This window comes from Pocillopora verrucosa, chromosome 1 (genome assembly GCF_036669915.1).
Source record: "Pocillopora verrucosa isolate sample1 chromosome 1, ASM3666991v2, whole genome shotgun sequence".
NCBI classification, from domain to species: Eukaryota; Metazoa; Cnidaria; class Anthozoa; order Scleractinia; family Pocilloporidae; genus Pocillopora; species Pocillopora verrucosa.
Window position 1 is genome coordinate 34,651,264 of NC_089312.1, and position 20,330 is coordinate 34,671,593.

The following is a 20,330-nucleotide window of genomic DNA, read 5'->3' on the forward strand; positions in this document are numbered from 1 at the left end:
TGTTGAATCATTAACTATTTATGCACAATGGCTTTTTTCGCTTTATTTTTACCAGATTCTGACCGCCGAACGATTAGCTGGGCTGCGTTCCTGAACTATTTTACAAATGTAGGCTCTTTTCCGTAATCTCCTTTAGCCGGCAGTGCGCTTGCGGTGATTAAGATAAATTATTTGCTGATCCTCCTCTCAAAAATTTCGCACCTCTTTTAATTTAGGATTTGTTTGATTTTCAATTCATTGAATTTAAAAAGGTTTTGTGAAATCCACTTAGCACTTAAACTGTTTTTTGCCGGCCATTTGTTCACACAAGTATTAGAAAAAAATGATTTATATTTTTTCATTAATCCCCCTTTAGTTGTTGTTGCTGTTAATGATTTTTTTGTTTTTGTTGTTGTTGTTTTCTTTTTAATTTTTGCGACTCCCTATCGTTCGCTTATTCACTTGTTTCAGAGGGTTTGTACAAAATCCTATGCGCTTTTTGACGCGAGGTACTTACATATAATCTCTTGCGTAAAATGTGTGAAATAAAATAGCCGAAGTGTATTGAAAATTGACATGCGTGCAATTTGTAAGATAGAGCAAAATGGGGGGGGGGGGGGGGCAGGAACAGCAGTAGGGACTTGGGGTGGAAACGAGTTGGTTCTGAAGCTGAGAATACTAATTTGCGCTGTACCAGGGAAAGACATGTAAAATCACGGGGAGTAAATTTCCAGAGAACAATGAGTATCACTGAATAGCTATAGATCATCACTTTCAACTATTTATAACTCAATTTTTCGACACTCTTTAACTTCTGGCAAACATCATACAAGTTCTGGCGATGGAAATAAAAATTCATGAGATTTTCTTGCCTCGAATAGAAAAAGCGTGAACCAATGGGCGCTAGCAACATCCGAAAGAAAGAAAAAAATTGTTAGGACTAATCTCAACCGAACAATTGGACTATACGATTGACAGTCATTTCGCTGGAAGAAGAAAAATAACATCTTTGTACGGATTTTTAGGATTAGATGCTCTTTGTGAAAACAAGTTTTGCCTTCTCATATAAATGAGAGGACAGAGGAAAAACTCAGTAATGTACTCTTTGCAAAGGCTCTTGCTGGAGGAACAGCCACTCGCTGTTTGCGCGAAGGTCAGAATCTATTAGGGCTGTTGAATATCTTTGAGACAGTATGGTCCACAAAGACTTGGCTTCAACGTTATTTTTAATACAGTCATGTAACCAATATGCAGCCAGATGTAGCCTTAATGTGTCCCTGGTGTTTTCAACAAAAGCTTTACGATGTAGTCCTATTTAAGCCTGAACTACAACGCTAAAGGATTAGATAATTAATGTTATGGATTATCTAATACATTCCAACTGAGTGAGAACGATTGATTACTAAAGAATTGCGCTTTTCAGATTGATCACATTCAAAACGACGCAGGTATTGAAGACAACTAAAGAAAAGACCAGGATAAGTGACGGTTACAGTATGACACTAATTAATGATCAAACAACGAATGTATACGGCTAGTTGAATAACAACTGGTAAGCGAAGCACTTACACTTTGCTGACCTTAGCAAAAGTTCCACAGTTTCTACGTTGAATTTCATATTTTTATCAGCGATACGAAAAAAGTAGATAACTACTCTTGCTACATCTTAAACGGAAAAAATCCCTTGCTGGAAAATATGCAAGACTCGAGAAGTCGGTTCAAAAGATGAGGTGGCATACGACATTAGCACAGCCAAGTTCACGGCCGATAAATTATTTTCAGAGTCAGGATTTTGGCCAATCAGTGGTCATTATTCTCTCTAGAACTATTTTTTAATTACGAAATTCTGGCACAAAGATAATTTTCTTTGCTGTTGTTCAGATAATCAATACACTGACAGAGAAAATAGCAAAATAGGATGACTGGGAAAACGAATCACACTTATTACATTGTGGGTGCTTATACTAATATCAACGCTACTAACAAAAACTCTATGTTCGTGTTCACTTTTTGCAGTGATTAGATATCAAGAAAAAACTCAGAGACTTACAGTAAGTCTTTGAACTCAAAAATTATCTCTGAATGATGCTATGTTACGAGGAAATAGCCAATAATGCGTTACAGATCAAAACCGCAAACAACAGCAGTAAATACTGAAGTAATGGTTTTGATTTGTGTTGGCGTTTCCTGATCTGTATCATGATTGGTCGATACAGTATTCACCTGTCAGAATCAAATCAAAGAGTTCACGCGTTTTTGAATTTGAAAGTAAATTAAAAACTTTTCGACATTTTCCTTAACAATCTAGAATTAAACCAAATTAAAGGAAATTTATGTCTCTAAACTGACAATAATTTAGACAGATGTTAACAGGGTCTTAAGAGAATGAAATAATAATAATTAAAAGAAATTGGACGAGTTGAATAACTGACCAACAATACAAGAACTTAAGCATAGGAAAAAGGATGCAATTTCCTATGTTTTCTGCTTTGCAAAACGCTTTTTTCATTCATTCTTTCATTTTTTTCTGTCTCGTTCTTTATAGGCAAAATCCATGGCGTGCGTGCCAAAATATGCATTATTGTTTTCACACGATGGCACAAAAGGGCTAAAAACTGGGCAAAGATTATCCCCCCATAGGTGATTAGGAAGCTAAGTGCGATGACATCGAGCCCTAAAATCTTGAGGTCTCTCTTTTCTACCAGCGTCAGTATAAGTACCATCCAAAACATGTTGCTGACACTGAATACCCACAGCGCTGTTGTTCTAAGCTTCCGGAGGTTTTCTTCGGGAGAAGACGTGAACGCTAAAGCTGTGTTATGCGGAGAAAGAAATCCTTCTTCAAGTAATTCTTTCCAGAAGGTTATTTCGTCTTCAAGATAATCCTTGCTATCACGCTTGACAGGCAGAACACTATTCAGTGTATGCTCCGTGCTGAGGATTGTCATCTGTACGTGTCCTGAAAATGAAACAAGAATACTGGGTTATTACAAATCAGTCTACTTGGACGAGAGCGGACGAAGTAAGCAAAATATTGATTGAACCATAGCGTAACGTGGGGAGGCAGCTTAGACTAAAAGAAAAAAACGGCGTCGAAATAAATTTGGACGTTACAGTTGTTGCCACAAACTTCTTAGCCCTGTTTCTACCAGTATTATGTTGATGGAAATTTATCAGAAAAGGTGAAGAAGTGGTTTGTACACACCAAATTACCAAAACCTTGCCATATGTGATGATCAAAACTGGGTGTAATAGCCGTTTCCAAGTTCTCACGAGTCTAAGATCTAGTGTCGAAATTAAGGCTCGAGAACGGGGCCAAGAGCAAAGTTGCTCTCGTCGGTAACTAAATGAAACAGTCGTGGTAATTAAAATAAGCAAAGGTTTCTCGTAAATTACAGACTTTGAATTCAGCTCGCAAACGACGATTCTTTTTGTTTCATTGTGCAAATTACAGTTAGCCCTCGCTACGAATCAGCAAGAAGAAATAGTGATAATTAAAAAAAGAGTAACAAATGATGACATCAGTACGGCTGAGGCAAGGCTGCATGCGGACGCCGAATGAGAACGGAAGAATGTTAGGGAAGTTGTCCCTCCAAACATTCATACTTTATGAGTCTGGCAATTCTCTCTCGTTCGTAATTTCTCCTCAAACAGTAATTTGTGGTCTTTTTCAGAAACGGCTGGTTCTATCCGCTCAGTTGCTGCAGCCTTCTTGGGACTGCTCGCTTTAACTGTCGTTCAATCATGGGTAATTTTTTCTATTCACGAAAAACAACTGCGCTACACTCAGCGGCCATGATATTTCCGTTCTGAAACTTTGCACTCCGCTCTCACGCACGCTAAAAGTTTACGCTGATTATTGATATATTTATTGATACTACGCAATCGAACAACGTTTTTCTGTGCATCATGATCCGAGTGTTCTCTGATAAAGAAACCTGAGCTGGATCATTTCAAAGGAATGCAACCTTAGATTGACCGCTGCTGGTCGGCTTGCAAACATTTCAGACAAAGAAATCTCCGAAATAACAATACCTTTCCCAAATGGGTGGTGGTAGGTTGTTGAACTAATTATTTAATCAGTTAATAAGCACAATGCTTACGAAGCACGAATATATTTTCCTATGAATCACCACAAGTGCAACTCTAATACCATCGCTACGTCAAACAAGGATAATGAAAAGGTCCTGGCAAACAACTGCATCATGCAGAATATTAGAAGAGTACTACATTGCAATGATTTAAACTTTGCTTACCTTTCACCTGTAAACTGCAAACAGCCTTAACCAGCCTTTTAAAATGGCCCGGTTTTTCGATTCCAAAATTTTTCCTTGCGGATTCCTTGAAATCCTTTTTGGGCTCGTTTTTCAACTTTTGAAGTTGCCATAGATGCTTAAATTTCTCACCGAATTTGGAATGATAATCTTCGAGATGGTGCTTTATCAACCAGCCTTTAATGTTTTCCTGATAACAAAAGTTAATCAAGGAACATCAGCATTCACCATTGGGCATGCGTTGTAGTTAGTATCTTTATCGATTTTGTTTCTTCCCTTGTTAGCAGTTGGAACAAGAATGCAAAAGCAGATTTTCAGATATATGTGAATTCTGGAATCTTAAAAAAAGCATTGTTTTTAAAACGCTAATGTTTAAACTGTAAGATATTGCGTTAATGAAATCCTTGGTTTTCCAATACAATAAGAATGGTTTTCTCAATAAACAGTTCGTAGCATAATGACAGCTATGAAATTTCAGCTTTTCACCATGGCTCGTTTTTGCACTCCAAAGAAGTCATTGGGTTAACTGATGATGATGACCACCTCATGGGTTTCAAAGGTAATCCAACCGTTTGCAAACTGCCTTCGAAGAGGCCAAAACGTCGACCACGATTCTGGCAAGACATCTTGGCTTCCTGAATTATGATTCGTTTAGGAAACTTACTGGTATTTCTTGCTTTGAATCATCTTGAGGAATCCTCTTGATATACTCCATGAGCTTTGAACGATCCTCTTCATTGATTCCGATCTGCTCAAGATCCTAGCAGATCAAAGATAAATGTATGGATTTTTTTTTATTAGCACAAACAAATGATTTTAACTCATTTATTCCTGCAGCGATTACAATATTTTGGGGTGCAAATGCCACGGGTTGTTCGGATGTGGAAAGAGAAGGATATTCGGAGTTTGAGTGGCCAATGAAAGCGCTCCTTCATACGATATCCACTGCTTTAGTATATGTATGAATATCATTTGGATAATCTTTTGAAAAAAGAAAAAATTCAACCCTTTTTAATGCTAGTCTGCATGATTTTATAGTTTCTTAAAACCTTTTCCAAATAAGTAATTGATACATGCGTTGGAATGTGTGTATCTTTTTACATTACAAGTGCCTCTTCCGCTCAACTATACCAAAGTCAAACTTACTTCCTCCTTTATTCCGACCAAGTCGTCTATAAATTCATACCCATTGTCAAAGAAACGTTGATAATATTTCTAAGAAGAGAAAAGCCCATCAATCAGATACTAAAATCAAAATCATAATCAACTAAAAAAATTGAATTTAAAAAAATTTGAAAAGACGATACCACGCCGATAACACGCCAATCACGGTATTTGTCTAGAGACAGTCCACAAAATTTGAAACAAGGAGAAAAACTACGACCTTTCCACCCCTTAGTTAAAAATAGTTTGAGAGAAATGACTCATCAGAACCAGCGCTCAAATTTCCCTTTCTGTTCCCCTATTTTTTCTTGCTTCAACATAAGGGTAACGAATCGGAAAGATCATCTTAATCGTTTAAGCTGTAAGTTTTACAATTCTCGCCAAGCTCTGATTATAGAGTTTGCTCCTATGTTCAGTCAGTTTTGACTTGTATTCGCCTTTATACGTATCATTCTTGCGAATTTTGGAGTCCTTTTCAGTTCACGTTATTAAATATTATCATATATCTGCATGATTTGTGTAAGGTTCATTGTGCATAAGGTAATGTGTATTGTATGAAGATATATAATTAATTTAGCATTATTTCAACTAATTTAAGATTTTGTACCTCAAGTTTTATTTCACCTAGGAAATCTCCCAACTGCTCACTGGGTATGTGTTCGTCATTCGACTTTGAAAGGTTCATCGCTTCAAGAGTTCAAAGAATTTATTTTTGTTAATTATTGAAGTTGATGGTGTAAGAAATAGTGATATAATTTTAACTATGAGGAAAGGTTGGCTTGTAACAAAATTTACGATATTATTGATAAGAACCGCCATCCCTGTTGTTAACCTGTATCGTTCCTGAAACTATAAATCTTTTTTTTTTATCTTCTAGAGATCACTATAAAACTGTTCAGCTTTAACAAAACGATCAAGGTTACATGTCATTATAGTTCACTTTTGACTTTTGGTAAACAAAAAAGTGTAATTATAGTTCATACTATCCTGCAATGACTTGGCCTTTCAGTTTGTCGATTATTTTTGCCGTCAGCCTCAATACAGAATACTTCAGCACTGACCTTTTAAACCAAAATTTTGGTTATCACAAAGAAGGCTGTGATTATCTAACCTTGCATCGATTTCCTTTGAGGTAACATTTTTAAGCTTGACGACAGAAGTTTTATTTAATCTATTTATTCGAAAGACGAAAAGAATATCTTGTTTTACCTGTTGAGTGGGTTACGTCGAGTTCACCTTTGGCCTCACTGCTGAGTACTTCTTCCACAGACGTGGTTTTTGCATTTCCCTCATTGTTTTCTTGTTCTGCCGACCCTGTGTTCGTGTTAAGACCTGGTGGTCCTGGTTCCTAAAAATTCATCCCGAATCGTCACCATTTATTATTTTCACGATGACGATGTATAGCTTATTCGATGGTTTAAAATAGAACACGCATGGAAGTTTTGCGACTTTCTTTATATTTCATGTGTCCTTTCTTTGCTTTATAAAATCTGCCATGTAATGTTAAATAAGCCAAATAACAAATAGAAGGAAGAAGCCTGATAACACGAATAAAGTGATCTTTCAATTATCCACATAAAAAGTTGCAATTGCCCATAGTCGATCAAAGTCCTCCCTTAGGTGTTTCTTTTGTGTTTATGTTATTGTAAAGTTAGTTCGCACGGCTTACCTTGGAATCTGAGAGTTTCTTCCTCTCATCTCCACCCCTCTCTGATCTGGTCCAATGACAACATAAGTAATACTCCCATAACGAATTTTGGCTGCTTTTCTTTCCTGAGGTTTCTTCTCTTGTTCCTAACCAAACAAATATAACACTTAACAAAGCTTGGTCGAGATGAAAAACGAGTGAATAGATAAACATTCTCAAACAGATCTCCACCTCTCAACTAATTTAGTTTTGTGGAGGTTCGATGAAGTGGAAGGTGTACAAAATGCTCGAGCTTATTTGGAAATTGCTATAATTTAAAACTAACAAAATTCTCGCAATGAAGCGCAGCAAATTGGCGTCAAGTAGATGTGGGAACCTTTTTTTTGGTTTTTTACCAGTGTATCAATCATTTCTCACTAAAGGGGAAGCATCGAGATTGTGTACTCAGAGAAAACGGTTCGTTAAAGGGCACCTATCTTATATCTTATCTTGTTTCCATTGTTAAGCCTGGCCTCTCCCAAGCCCTTGCAATGTAATGCACAGCAACCACGAGTCTATAAAGCTTAATTGCAGATAAGTACGTTTGGGCTTAGGAATTCGATCCTGACTGTTTCAGAAAACAGCCTTCATAAGAGACTTTGTTAATTCGTTAAAAGCCTGAAACATGCATGAACTTCACTGGTTCACAAGGGAAATTTCCCGCTTTCATATGCACATATGTCTTCTAGAAAAGTACGCCTATTAACAATTCAGGTGATGATCAAAAGAAAAAGACAACATACCCCAAGAACTGTCAGTTAGATTGCAGATAGCGTAAACTGTCAGCAGAAGATAGCCAGATGGAAGGCAGAGGAAGTACCAAATTCCATGAAACAAGCAGGTAACTTCTCTTGGATGCAAGAGAGCAGAGACTACAAAGATTGTTATCAGTCCACCTAGGTACAGACTGCTCACCCCCGCCGGAAGATGGTGTTCTAAAGGTTTTGTTGTCGTTGTTAACGATGTCGTTTCTATCTGCATCGTCGTTGCCACAGTTGGCTCAACTTTCCTTTCCTTTAAATCGTTAGAAATTTGGACAGCCAATCCGACCGCCACAGTGCACATGATTACTGAGAAAAAAAATGTCAGTATCTTTGACACTTTAAGCTGCCACTTTGGGGGAGTGTAGAGGCATACTAAGACGTAAACAGCAACAACAAGGCTTAGGAGCACGGATGTTGTTATGTGGTTGACAGGAACACCTGCAAGTATCATTCCACCCACTATGACCAAAATGACCGTGGAACCTCTGAAATAAAGGGAATTATGTTATAATTATGGACTTTACTGAGTTGTCGTCAAGAAAAAAAAAAGTAAGGTAAGAATAGATGAAATCGTGCTCCTCAATGCAAAATTATTTTTCAAATACTAATAGAAAAGTGAAATCTAGTCCAACTTTTTTTCATTCTGTGAAAAAAAGCACTCTAAATGCCATTCCCTAGATCCATGTTTTTTTTTTAATTAAATGGCTTACCACTTTTCTTTGCATTTGCAGGTTTGCTCGCTTAGAAGAAATTAGAATTTATGACTTCTATTCTTCGTTTTTTCATAACTTTTAAAACCGGATTGAAATTCCGTTTCCACTTTTCGTACCGCATTAAAAAGTTACGGAGCACAGTCTATGAAAAGGAATACGAAGAACTTTATAAGGTGTTTTTGTCCGCAGGCTCATGGCAATGGCAAGGAGATAAAAAAATCTCAATGACACAGAAATGGATTGATGAATAATACTTCGATAAAAATAAGTAGAATCTTGAATTTAGAGTTACTTACACCAATATTTAACGTTTCTGATAAAGTTTACAAATGGGCATAACTTACCCAATTACTGTGGAGAAGACAAGGAACGCTTGATAAACAATGAATAATAAAGAAATATGCTCGTTGTTATTCAATGTCTGCTTCCATTCGGTAATAAGTAGAACGAGGTTGGCTAGTGTAGATGGCGCCCATCGTTTTCGTTGTCTATAGAACTCATCAAAACTCCCTGGGCAATAAGTACTGTTCTCTGCAGCAGCACAATATGTCAATCGCCAGCCATTTTGTATCATCAGTGTGCACATCCAGCGGTCTTCCCCTTGAAAAAATTATTGCAACTTAGATGAGACAAATCACGGCACACAATGATAGATTGATAAATAGATTCTTTCTGAAAAAAAATTCAATCTCGGTTTGCTTGTGCTCTTTAAAAACAGCTTACATTAATCTTTTTTTCCAGCGGGTCCTTAAAAAAACCTGGACAATCTATCGCTCTAAATGCCGATTGATGTTTTAATTTCGAGATTCACCCCGGTCTACAGGAATGGAAGGAAACGTCAGAATCCGTGCTATTTTATCGCTTCTACTGATCGATTGTATGAAAACAAGCCATCAAGGAAACAGGCACGCATGCAGGCAAGTTACCAAGCTAATACGTACATAAGTAAGTCAGTTAGTAATTAAGTAACTGACAACCCCGCGGCCCTCTGAAAAGCTAAATAGTGATGAAATAGTGACTAACCCATGTCTTTGGTAAGACATTGAAAAGCGGTGTCTGCGCAGGTGGCATAATTTGGCAAAACATCCCTCACAGCCCTGCACCTGTACAAGCTGAAACATCCAGGACAACACAGGACTGAGCCAAGCATATGATTGGTCACCTAAAATCAAAATAGCGTATTAATTAATGGATGATTTCTTATCTTTTATCTTTCCTTTCTGCTCCTTTTTAATAGTTCCGTTGAAAACTTTAAGAATGAGAGAAAGGGTCATGACGTAGCTCAAAACGGGTTGTTTTGAGCTACGTCTCAGATTAGCAAGGTGGGAAAACATTCCGAGATACACTTTTAGGCCGAGCTAAATCTGTCAAACGTAATCATTGTACCCTCATTGTGGCTAACATGCATACACAAACCTTTTGGAACCAGTGGCCAATAGCATAATCAAATACTTGATACCAATAGACAGGTCCTTTTCCAAGGGGATAGGTCCGAGCACATACTGCACCAGTTCCAGGGTACTCGCAGATTTGATCAATTAAGGCCTCAACAGACTCATGAGTAAATTTAACGTCGCCGTCTGTTGCGAGGATGAAGCACTGGTCGTCTTCTAACTTTTTTGTGACGATTTTAAAATCCAGAACGTAGGACATGTACATTACTTGGCTCCATCTCTTCTTATTTTTCACCTGTGATTGGACCAACAACAAAAAAATTGAGCTCTCTCCTGGATGCGTTCGTGAACCAAATCAAAATTCTTAAATTTGAATTAGTTACCTTTGCATTATCTTTTAAGTGTATTGTGAAGGATGTCTCTCGTTCTAATTCAAGTTTCCACTTAAGCTGCATACCAAAGTGGGTCTCAACCTTAATACAGTCGCTGAGTTCTTTCACTTTTAGAGTATTTTTCACCAATGAAGCCAGCTGAAGTACATAGCTGTTAAGCTCTTCTGTCCTGAGGCACCCATCAAAAAACACGTGTGCCTCAAAATGGTGCCCTGATTTGTTATTTTTGAGGACATCGTAAACTGAGTCCAGAAGTTGTTCCATTTCTTCCCTTTTCTCGTGATACATTGTAGTGCAGATGAACACATGTAATCCACTGTCCTTTTGGTTAGAAGCTGATGAAAAATTCGTATTCTGGTCATCTTAGCGTTGTTATGTTTAGCATTTTGACAATTTCATCAAGCAAAAGAAAATTAGACCAAATATCGTTAGAAATATAAAAGAAGTGCTTTTTTTACCTGATGCATTTTCCTGTGAAGAGCATTCCTCGTCAAATGAGAGGTTTCGTTTGTTCGTCAACAAGTTCTGTTCAAGGCACACACCTGAAAATATAAAGAATAAATGGATCAATATCAGTATCTGGGCAACTGCCCACCTACCCCTCCCCTAACCCAACATTAACGCTAACTTGTTTTCAATAGACTGTTGTTGGGTTAGGGGAGGGGTAGGTGGGCAGTTGCCCAGATACTGATATTGATCCGAATAAATTTCTTACAATGAGCATCCCAATCAGTTAAAAAAGAGCCATTTGATGCACCTTGCAAAAAGATGGTAGTACAAGTGTGATTCAAGTTGCACGTACTGGTCTACGCTTCAGCTAAGTTTAAAACGAGACCAGTATCTGCCTACAACCAAAAAGAACTTTTCTGGTCAATTTTCGTTTTCAATAACTTTCCGATTATCTATTGAAATTCATGTGAGCCTTAAATAAGCCTAAAGGTTTACAAACGTCAATAAGTTATACAATTGAAAGCAGTTCAGTTTTGATAAGGAAATGTTTGTAACAGACTTACCATTATAATAAGGAATCCAAAATGAGTCGCACACTTTTCCCAATATCTTTCCTGGACTTTCCCAAAGGTAGTGCGTGGTTCCCAAACATTGTGCTAACCACAGAAGGAGTCCTGCACCAAGAACATAGTGTATGTCTCCTGATGCACATGGTAACGGAATTGTTTCTGTTTCGCAAAACCCTTTAAACTGGGTTATGATGACAGTGATTGGTGTTGCTAGTGTCAAGGGAAGAGCCAATCCAATCCTTTGCATACGAAGAGAACACGCGATCCATCCAAAATGGAAGCAAAAGAAGCTGGTCAAAATGTGGAGTATGAAGTATAAAAATGACGGATTTGATGTTGTTATGGCCTTAAATCCTTCAAAGGTGTTAAGTTTCACAATGTCATAAACAGTTGAAAATGCAACTGCCGTTAAAGGTATGAAGAATAGTTTACAAAGGGAAGAAATAACGGCCGTTTTCGCTTGAGCTGTTCTGGTCAACTTAGGAGGTCCGGTTTCACTCTGCGAGGATCCTTTACTGTTGTTATTGATATCACTAGTCATTTCTTCATATACAGGCTTTGTCGTAAACGTCTCCTTCGGCCTGAATTTCGAATTAGTTCCTGGCTTTTGTAACGTATCAACGCATTCCTTTACAGCATCGGTGCTGTGCTCCATTCCTGTCTCTCTATCTTCCTCACTAGGCGTATTTTGAATTTGGAATTCTCTAAACGTAGGTGACCAAACAATTGACAGCAGGAAAAGGGAAAGTTGAGCCAAAATTATTCCTTGCAGGTCAGCCACCTTTAGAAACAACATAGAAGAAAATTCTTGCCTGATGATTACGGAAAAGCCTCACTTTTTGAAAAAGAAAGAAATCATTATGAGATTTTCATAAGTCATTCATACTCTTCAGACTCAAGACCAAATGCAGCCTTATAGTTGACAAAAGTATTTAGTTCATGGTAAAAGGCTCCTTTCTTGTTCATGTCTTGCCAATGTCGAAAACAAGCACTGAGTCCTTTGTATTGAGGCATTAGAAATGGACTAAACCTTCACATCCCTTAATGATGAACGGCAGCCTAGAACGAAATCTAAAGTTGAACAACGACCAATTGATTAAAAGGATTCGGCTCAGTGATGTCATGATTAATTTTTCTATGTTCAATTGCTCCTGACCACTTCGACGAAAATCTATCACGGACTAAAACGCATCAGAGTTAGTTCACTTTATAAAAACTCTTCTGAGCCAGGAAACCCGATCCTTGAAAGGGAAAGAGAAACGCGTAGTTATTATTTCAAGATTCGTTTTCTATGTTCGATTACTCATGAGCTCTTCAGTAAAGATTTATCGCAGACTGACTGCAAGACAACTACCCCTACTTAATACAAGAATTAGGAAAGTAGTAGGATAAAAACGCAAAGCCTCTAAAAGTTACCTTTAAAGACAGCATGATATTGCCAGCAAGAAAAAAAAGGGTAGACACTAGTGATCTCATGGTATCCCACACACTTGTTAGATGGTCACGTTGGCATAATTTTCTGTAGACTTTCTGTAACGTTAACGGTAACCCGGCTATATTGCACATGAGCACCACGAGAAAGTCAGGGCTCACTGGCAGCGTTGTCACCATCACCACTGTGATATGACAAAGCGAGAAAGCTTCAAAGAATCCACCAACCAAAATCTGCAAGTGTGAAGAAAATTACTTTTCATCAGAGGCTGGTCAAAATGAGGGCATTAGTGAATGACAAAGAAGAACAAAAAAAGAGTACCAGTCTTATAACCAATAACTTTGATTTAGCGACAAACATTACTTTCAGAGATCAAACTCAGTGATAATGGCTCCAATAGCACTGTCACTTCTCAACATTGTTATGAAAAAATAGCTCATTGCGCCGGCTAAACTAAGACCACGTACGAGGTGACGGTAGAGCGCTATATTGATAAGATTTTGCTAGTTAAAAGAGGGGGATTACCCTCTTACAGAAAGCCAGGTGCAAACTTAAAAACCGTGACAACATACGTGAGAAATATCGTATTTCTTCACTTGTGTCTGACATCGCCAAACACACTGTCAGGTTGATGAATGAAAGACAAAGCCGTCACCATTCTCAATCCAAGGTCGTTTGTCAGAATTTTTTCATATTCTGGCTCCTATAACACTGAAAAATCCGTATCGCTTACAGGCAGTGACGTTCAAACTTTCTTAGAGGGGAAAGAAAATCAAAATACGGAAAGAAAGACCGAAAGTTACGTATTCAGCGGCTTTGGTGATGGCATTTCTCGCGGCTGAGAACGAAAATCGACAACTGGAAGATTTGCCACAGGCCGAGTTTGGTCGCGTACTTGAAAGATTTCTTTTTCCGGTAAGTACCGACCTAATACTTGAGAATTTTGGGTCTTTAACATTACGCTCATTGTTTTTTTTTTTAGTGTTTCAACGCATTTTCTCAATTGAGCCTGAACGCCGACGTTTTTTTTTGTACTCGGGGGTTGTCGATCCTTTTATTTTCATTCATTGATAAACTTGACTTTTCTTGTCAGTAAAAGACTAGTGTGTTTATACGATAAACAAAATTATACATGGTTGCTTGTAAATATGAAATTTCTCTTCGCGTGTTCAAGTCGAAGAGAAATTCCATATCCATTCGCGCCCATGTATTATTCTCAATATATTTTACAAGGTAAGAATTAAGTTTTATTACAACTTCCGGATAGGACAGAAGATCTTCTTCGCTTTTCCCTGTATTCTGTAAGTAATGTACATTACAAACACCATTCTCACCACCAAGAAGCTGACAAAACACAAGTAACAAAGTGAGCTGGGTTGTACAAGATAAGCGGGCGCGTTATGGAAACAAAGGAACTAAGCGTGTTAAAAAAAAAAAAAAGAGCTAGCATGTTCTAGAAACAAAGTTCTACCGTGATAGCCAGAAATGGACAATGGCTGGGAACACGCTCCATAATCAATTGTTTTTATGCGCATATCAGCACGGTAAGCGTGTCATGCCATTAGCGTGCGAGCGTGTTACAACGTGCCGAGTGCGTGCGTCCACCTTATTGCCTGAAACCCTGTGGAGAGTCATGTCTTTGAGCATCTTTACATCGATTGGAAAAGTGCTTCTGCAATTTAAACACTCACAAGCAGTACCTGACTTCCAGCAATATTTGTGAGCAATATTTGCGAGCAATATTTGCGAGCAATATTTGCGAGGAGTTAGCCTCAACTGAAACATATCCAAATTCTTATAAAGAGTAAGCACTTTCCGACTGCAGTAGCACTAAAAACATAAAGTCGTTTGGAGAAATGTAAAGCAGAGGTAAAAATCAGCAAATCTGATCAAATTAAATAGTTAAAATGACTTGGAGGGAAATGAATGCAACACTGAGAACGCAGCCATTCTCCTCTCTCTATTAAGATGGAAGTTTTCAACCACTGATCATCTTAAATTCCTGTATTTTCTGATAAAAAAAAAACCTGCGCTAGGAAGTAACAACAATAACAGCAGCATCACAATCACAGCAGCAAAAGAAAAAAACAAACAAACAAAACAAACGAAAACCTAGGATGAAAAGACTCCTGGTCTGCTGATGTGGCAATTCGGTAAAAACGTGAAATAAGTATCATTGTTTACTTCTTAAGAGTTTTTGGGAACCCAGTGAGTCATTACGCTAGCCTTAATAAAGACGATAGTTGCCTACTATCAGCAATTCTCATAATTTGGCATTGCGAGATATTTACGATTCTATGCATTCACAATAAATCAAAGAGCAAGCTCACTTCAGGACGTTAAATTATGTTTCCTTTGTTTCATAGGTTCAACATCTTTTGTCCGAGTCTAGAGGGTCATGCCAACATAATTATATGATAGCCCAACCCAAAGCTTTCCAAAATTTGTGATTTTAACTTCTAGCTTTCATTAACTCTGGAAGGCTTTTATGTAATTGCATATTTGCACTAAGACAAGTAGGCATGTGTAGCCCTCAAATACATGCTTTATAACGACTAGAAGAGAAATAAAAACTTACTAGCATAGATGCCCTTTTTGTTGGCCATGGTTGATGCTTTTTCCCAAGACTTGTCAAACTTGCGTGTATAAAACAGGCAGCTTCTGGGATCATCAAAGCCAGAACAAGCATAAAAAACAATGCTTGTTTGTTTATTTCGGAAGAATATTCCACTGCGAGGGTGGAATTCGCTGTAGATTCATTGAAACCTTTCAACTGCTTCCCGAGAACCAACCAACAAATCTTGCTGGTAACAAGACACGTCAAGACAGACAAATATAACATGAATGCCACTAGCCATTTTATGGCGCATCTGAATACACCGTATTTGGAGTCGCTGCTCTTTTTAGGCACCGATGGCCTCGATCGTTTGTTTGCCGTGAATTTGAATTTCTTCCCGTTATGCTCATCCGGGGTCATATTAGACATGTTACCCCTGCCGAAGGTTTTAAAGATTGATAAAAAAACACCTTTATCGCGCTCTTTTCTTCGTAGCTTGGCTCTAGCTAAAGAGACGCAATGCTAAAATCTCAAGTTCAAGTATTAAATGTCATGTATAACGTGGCCTGTCTATCATTTTAGTATTGCTAGGAGAGCAAGTCGGATAAAGCATAGATACAAGGTCAATTTTGCAGCTGGAATGATTGTGTTTTTTTTTTTTTTTTTTTTGAAGATGTTGGAACGAATGCAGTAATATCGTAGTTTGACTGTATTACTGTTTACGAACAGAAAATTGCGTGATTGGTGATAAGAGGGATCTTCTATTTCTAGCAAGCTAAAAACAGCTTGAATTATGATTTACTTCCTTGTCTGACTTAGGTGATGACAGGCTTTTATTCAAGTTTGCTAAAAAATGCCTCAGAGCAAAAAAATTCACATAACCCCTGAAATAGATCTTCATTTTGCGTATAACATAGGTTTACGATGTTTACATGTTTAAGAAGATATGTGCGTTTAGAAGATACAATGCGTGGAAAAGGTATCTAAAAATTAATAACAGCCTAGCCTTGAAATCCTCCGCGAGTCTAAGTTTTCAGTCCAGATATAAGACTTTGCTTGCCCATATGACTCACGTGCTTGGTTAAGAAGAAAATTTGTCAAGATCAGAAGGGGACACAAACGCACGCGAAGAGGTCATGTAATAGTTATGATGAAATTAATGTTACTAAGAATAACATTGAATAATAACAGTGATTGTAATGACAGTGATTGTAATACTGATAATATAGTAATACAGATAATATAGTCATTATAAATATTTAGTTGCTCTTTTTGAAATTGATATTTGAATAAATAACCTCCTGCACAAAGTCCGTTCCGAACAAAACTGCTCACATACCACATTCATTGAATAAAAAAATCATCGCGCAGGTACCGGTTACAACGACTGATCATAAATACAGTTTTGTAACGTTTTATTTTAGCACGTCCAACTGCAGATAAGAGATATCTGGTTCATTCTGGTGACATCAATTTCATATTGATCACCCTGTTTGTACGGTCTGCTGATGCCCATGGTTATTCTACAAATACATGCAACAATATAGTATTTAGCAGTCAATGATCAATTTATCACGTTTTTGTTTTTGTCAAAACACCATGCCAACCTTGGATGAGCTGTCACGATGAAACGAAGTCAGTAAAAGCGATTAAATTACAAATCTCCCAAATACCGCCATTCCTTAGAGGTTGTACAGCCTCCAGAAGAATCATCTCCCTTCAAAATCCTGTGATACTAAAACGATAAGCGAAATAAATTCTGGACATGCATCTCAACATGGTAACTATGTTTGCGTTGTTGAGGAGTGCTTCGCTTTCAATTTCCACATTTTCAAATGTCAATTTTAAATAGCAAATTTCTTGAACCGAAATCGGAAAATATCAGCGAAACAATAATATTTTATTATGATTATTTAATCGATTGTTCTCTCCTTTTTGTCGCCATCCAGGAATTTCTGGACGAATTATCTTCGATGTCCCTTTTCTTTTCTGTAATGAATAACTTTGGTCACAATAATTTTAATATATTTTTATATATTTAAAGTTACTTTATATATTTTAAGTTACTTTATATATTTTAAGTTACTTTATATATTTTAAGTTACTTTATATATTTTTAATATTTTAATACAACCATAATCGAGGGACCCAATAGAGCAAGTAAAGGATAAAATTATGGTGTTGACAATGTGGTATCAAATCTTTGTCAATGTCATTTAATTGATCTCTAAGTTTAAAGCCCAGATGAAATTGTTAACCTGCGGATTTATAGTGTGACACTAGACTTTTATCTTCAAACTGCTTCAATTATGCAAATAGGGTTTTTCGATTCCCTGTGTTGTTTTTTTTTTGTTTTTTACAGCACAAATACTATCTACAGTGCTAGTTAGCTTTTGATATAAAGCGTATGGCTAACATAATCAGTGCCTAAAGACAATAATAGTTGAATTTGCATTGAAACGAACTTCTTCTATACCTCAGTGTCTGTTCAGTCAATTTTATTGAGATGACTAACTACCAAGAAATTAAGCATGTGAAATGACACCCACTTTCTAATTTTTCCCCAACTAATATCATTTTCGTCATTTTTCCTTCTATTTTTTCTCCTCAACTTATCTGTTATTTCCAGTCCAAGGTGTGCGTGACAAAAATAGAATCAACGTCTGAACACGATGGCACAGGAGGGCGAAAAATTGCAGTAAGAATATGCCTCCACAGACAATAAGAAAACCAATGAGATCTAAATCTAAATTCTCCTGGTCTTTATATCCACAATGTGTTTTTTACACCGAAAACCCACAGAGCTAAATGCTTGGAGTTTTTAGGAATTTTAAGAAAAGGAATGTGTTTACCCATCAATAGTTTTGAATTACAGGAAACGATTTTGTCTCCATTTTAAACTCGCCTCCACCGATCTCTTCATAAAAGAGCATGAGTTTTCTGGAATCATAATTTGCCCTAAGTCAATATAAATCTACTCGTATTCTATCACAAAAATATGCAATCTAAATGGCCACTTAATTCCATACTAGGGAACAGAGAGGGACAAACAGTGAGGTCGCTCTCTATTTCTATATGTATTTGGTAACGAGGACAAAACGTCATTAACCTACCTCACGATAGAACTCTCGAGCTCGTAATCTACGCGCTCAAGTCTCATTAAACAAGCGGAAAGGTCACACTGAGACAATCTTAGCGTAAGGTGGGCTGATGATATCCCTTGTGGCCTTGAACGACAAGGTATAGGTTTCATATGAAGTTAAATATATAACTTTCAGGAAAATATGAAGTAAGGAAACATGCCACAAAGTCTGGATAGAAGCAGATATATATCGAATTTTAGAAAATGAAGGACACTTTTTAAAAACATGTTTCGACAGTTCTTGTGTCATCTTCAGTTCTGAATAATACAAAGTTCAAAGTTTAAAGAGTGTAACAAAATGCTGTTTAAACAAACAAACAATAGTAACAGAACGATGTACGCATTTACAAGGAAACTTTTAAGTTAACATGATAAATTTGATGATTTAGTGTAGGTATTTCCCATTGAATGAGGATATCTTCTCTGATTTTAAGTTGAAAAGTTGTGGAAGCGTGATCTAAGATGTTAAAACAATCATCAGAAAAAAGAGTGCGATATTGCGGAGAATTATGTAGCTGTCTGAAAATGCGAGAAGTCCTATCACTGACCAAGTGCTCACGTATGCGTGTAGATAAATGCCGCGAGGTTTCGTCGACATAGCAGGCATTACAGCCCGCACATAAAAACTTGTAAACCACACACGTACGGAGCCCAAAAGGGATAGGATCTTTTACACCAAAATATTACCTGTTTTAAAAGATGAAAAAACAAACTTAACAAACAAACTTACTTGATGTTGTTACAATACAGCTTAGCAAATTCTATCCCTCAAGTATTACTTCGGGTTCTTTTCACTCTTCATTTTTTAATCTTGAAGAGCCTCTGGATCTGTATATGCTCTCGACTCAAACACGTGCCAATATTCTTCAAGATGGTACTCTACTAAGCAGTCTTAATCGTTTCCCTGAGGATAGAAATTCATCAAAGACACAGCATCAACAGGTCAAAATATCCTCTATCGATAGAAACTATTTTGTATTCTCGTTTACCAACATTAGTGATTAGTTGATCCATTTTTCGCAGTTAAAACTTTAAATGTCCTTAACTAAATGAATGATTGAGTGGATTAATCAAAACCCTGCAATAGCGTGCAACGAGTTGACAAATCAATATTTCGGGACGAAATGGTCAAAAGTTTTTTCGATATTCGGTCATATTGGTTTGATTCCTTGCTTTAGTGGATACGAATACAGTTGTTTAGATAACTTACTGGAATGTCGTTACTGATCTTAACCAGAGGAATTTTCTTTATGTGGTGCAGGAGCTCTACAGTATCCGCTGCCTCCGCACTAATTTCTTTGAGATCCTGAGATACCATAAGAGTAATGGGCAATTTTCCATTTAAATGGAAAGCAAAAGAAAATCGGCAGCACTGAAGAGCTCAAAAGTTAAGTAATACAAAATAAAATAAATATGTTTCGTGAGAATTAAAAATAAGTATTATCACTAAATTGCCTATAGGAGAACTGTGTGACATATTTCACAAAATGAATATTGCTATTCAATTACAGCAAAGTCTGCAGGATGAGGATTTGTACGTACGTTTCCCCTCCTTTCCACACAGGCTTAAGCATTAAGGCTTTGATTTACTTTAGACAAAGATGAGGGGTATGATATGAATACAGGATACCTTCCTCGAAAAACAGATATATCAGCTGGAAATTTATAAAATGTGATCTCAGGATCCTTCACAGTAAGAATTAACTACTTTAACAGACAAGAAGATGACAATCGATATGAACCAATCGCAGAGCGTTGTCACGTAAGTAGTAGACAAAGGACTGTTCATAACTTTGTAGTAATAAGAAAAAAG

General features: G+C 37.1%; 1 protein-coding gene across 2 annotated transcripts; it reads right to left on the reverse strand.

Annotated features, from left to right (window-relative positions):
* Positions 1–1,197: 1,197 nt before the first annotated feature.
* Positions 1,198–19,312, reverse strand: LOC131784766 (chitin synthase). Of its 2 annotated transcripts, none has more exons than XM_066161332.1 (16): positions 19,248–19,312; positions 12,803–13,051; positions 11,381–12,167; positions 10,826–10,909; positions 10,359–10,702; positions 9,998–10,270; positions 9,605–9,743; positions 8,926–9,181; positions 7,848–8,353; positions 7,087–7,211; positions 6,627–6,765; positions 6,025–6,104; positions 5,400–5,468; positions 4,918–5,013; positions 4,236–4,443; positions 1,198–2,938 (listed from the first exon to the last, which is right to left on the reverse strand). In XM_066161332.1, exons 2-16 carry the CDS (start codon positions 12,995–12,997, stop codon positions 2,427–2,429), a joined length of 3,813 nt encoding a protein of 1,270 aa, XP_066017429.1. In that variant the 5' UTR covers positions 12,998–13,051; positions 19,248–19,312; the 3' UTR covers positions 1,198–2,426. The 2 variants fall into 2 exon arrangements, with proteins under 2 accessions (XP_066017429.1, XP_058957569.2); XM_059101586.2 differs by lacking the exon at positions 19,248–19,312 and adding an exon at positions 15,397–15,838.
* Between the last annotated feature and the right edge of the window lie 1,018 nt (positions 19,313–20,330).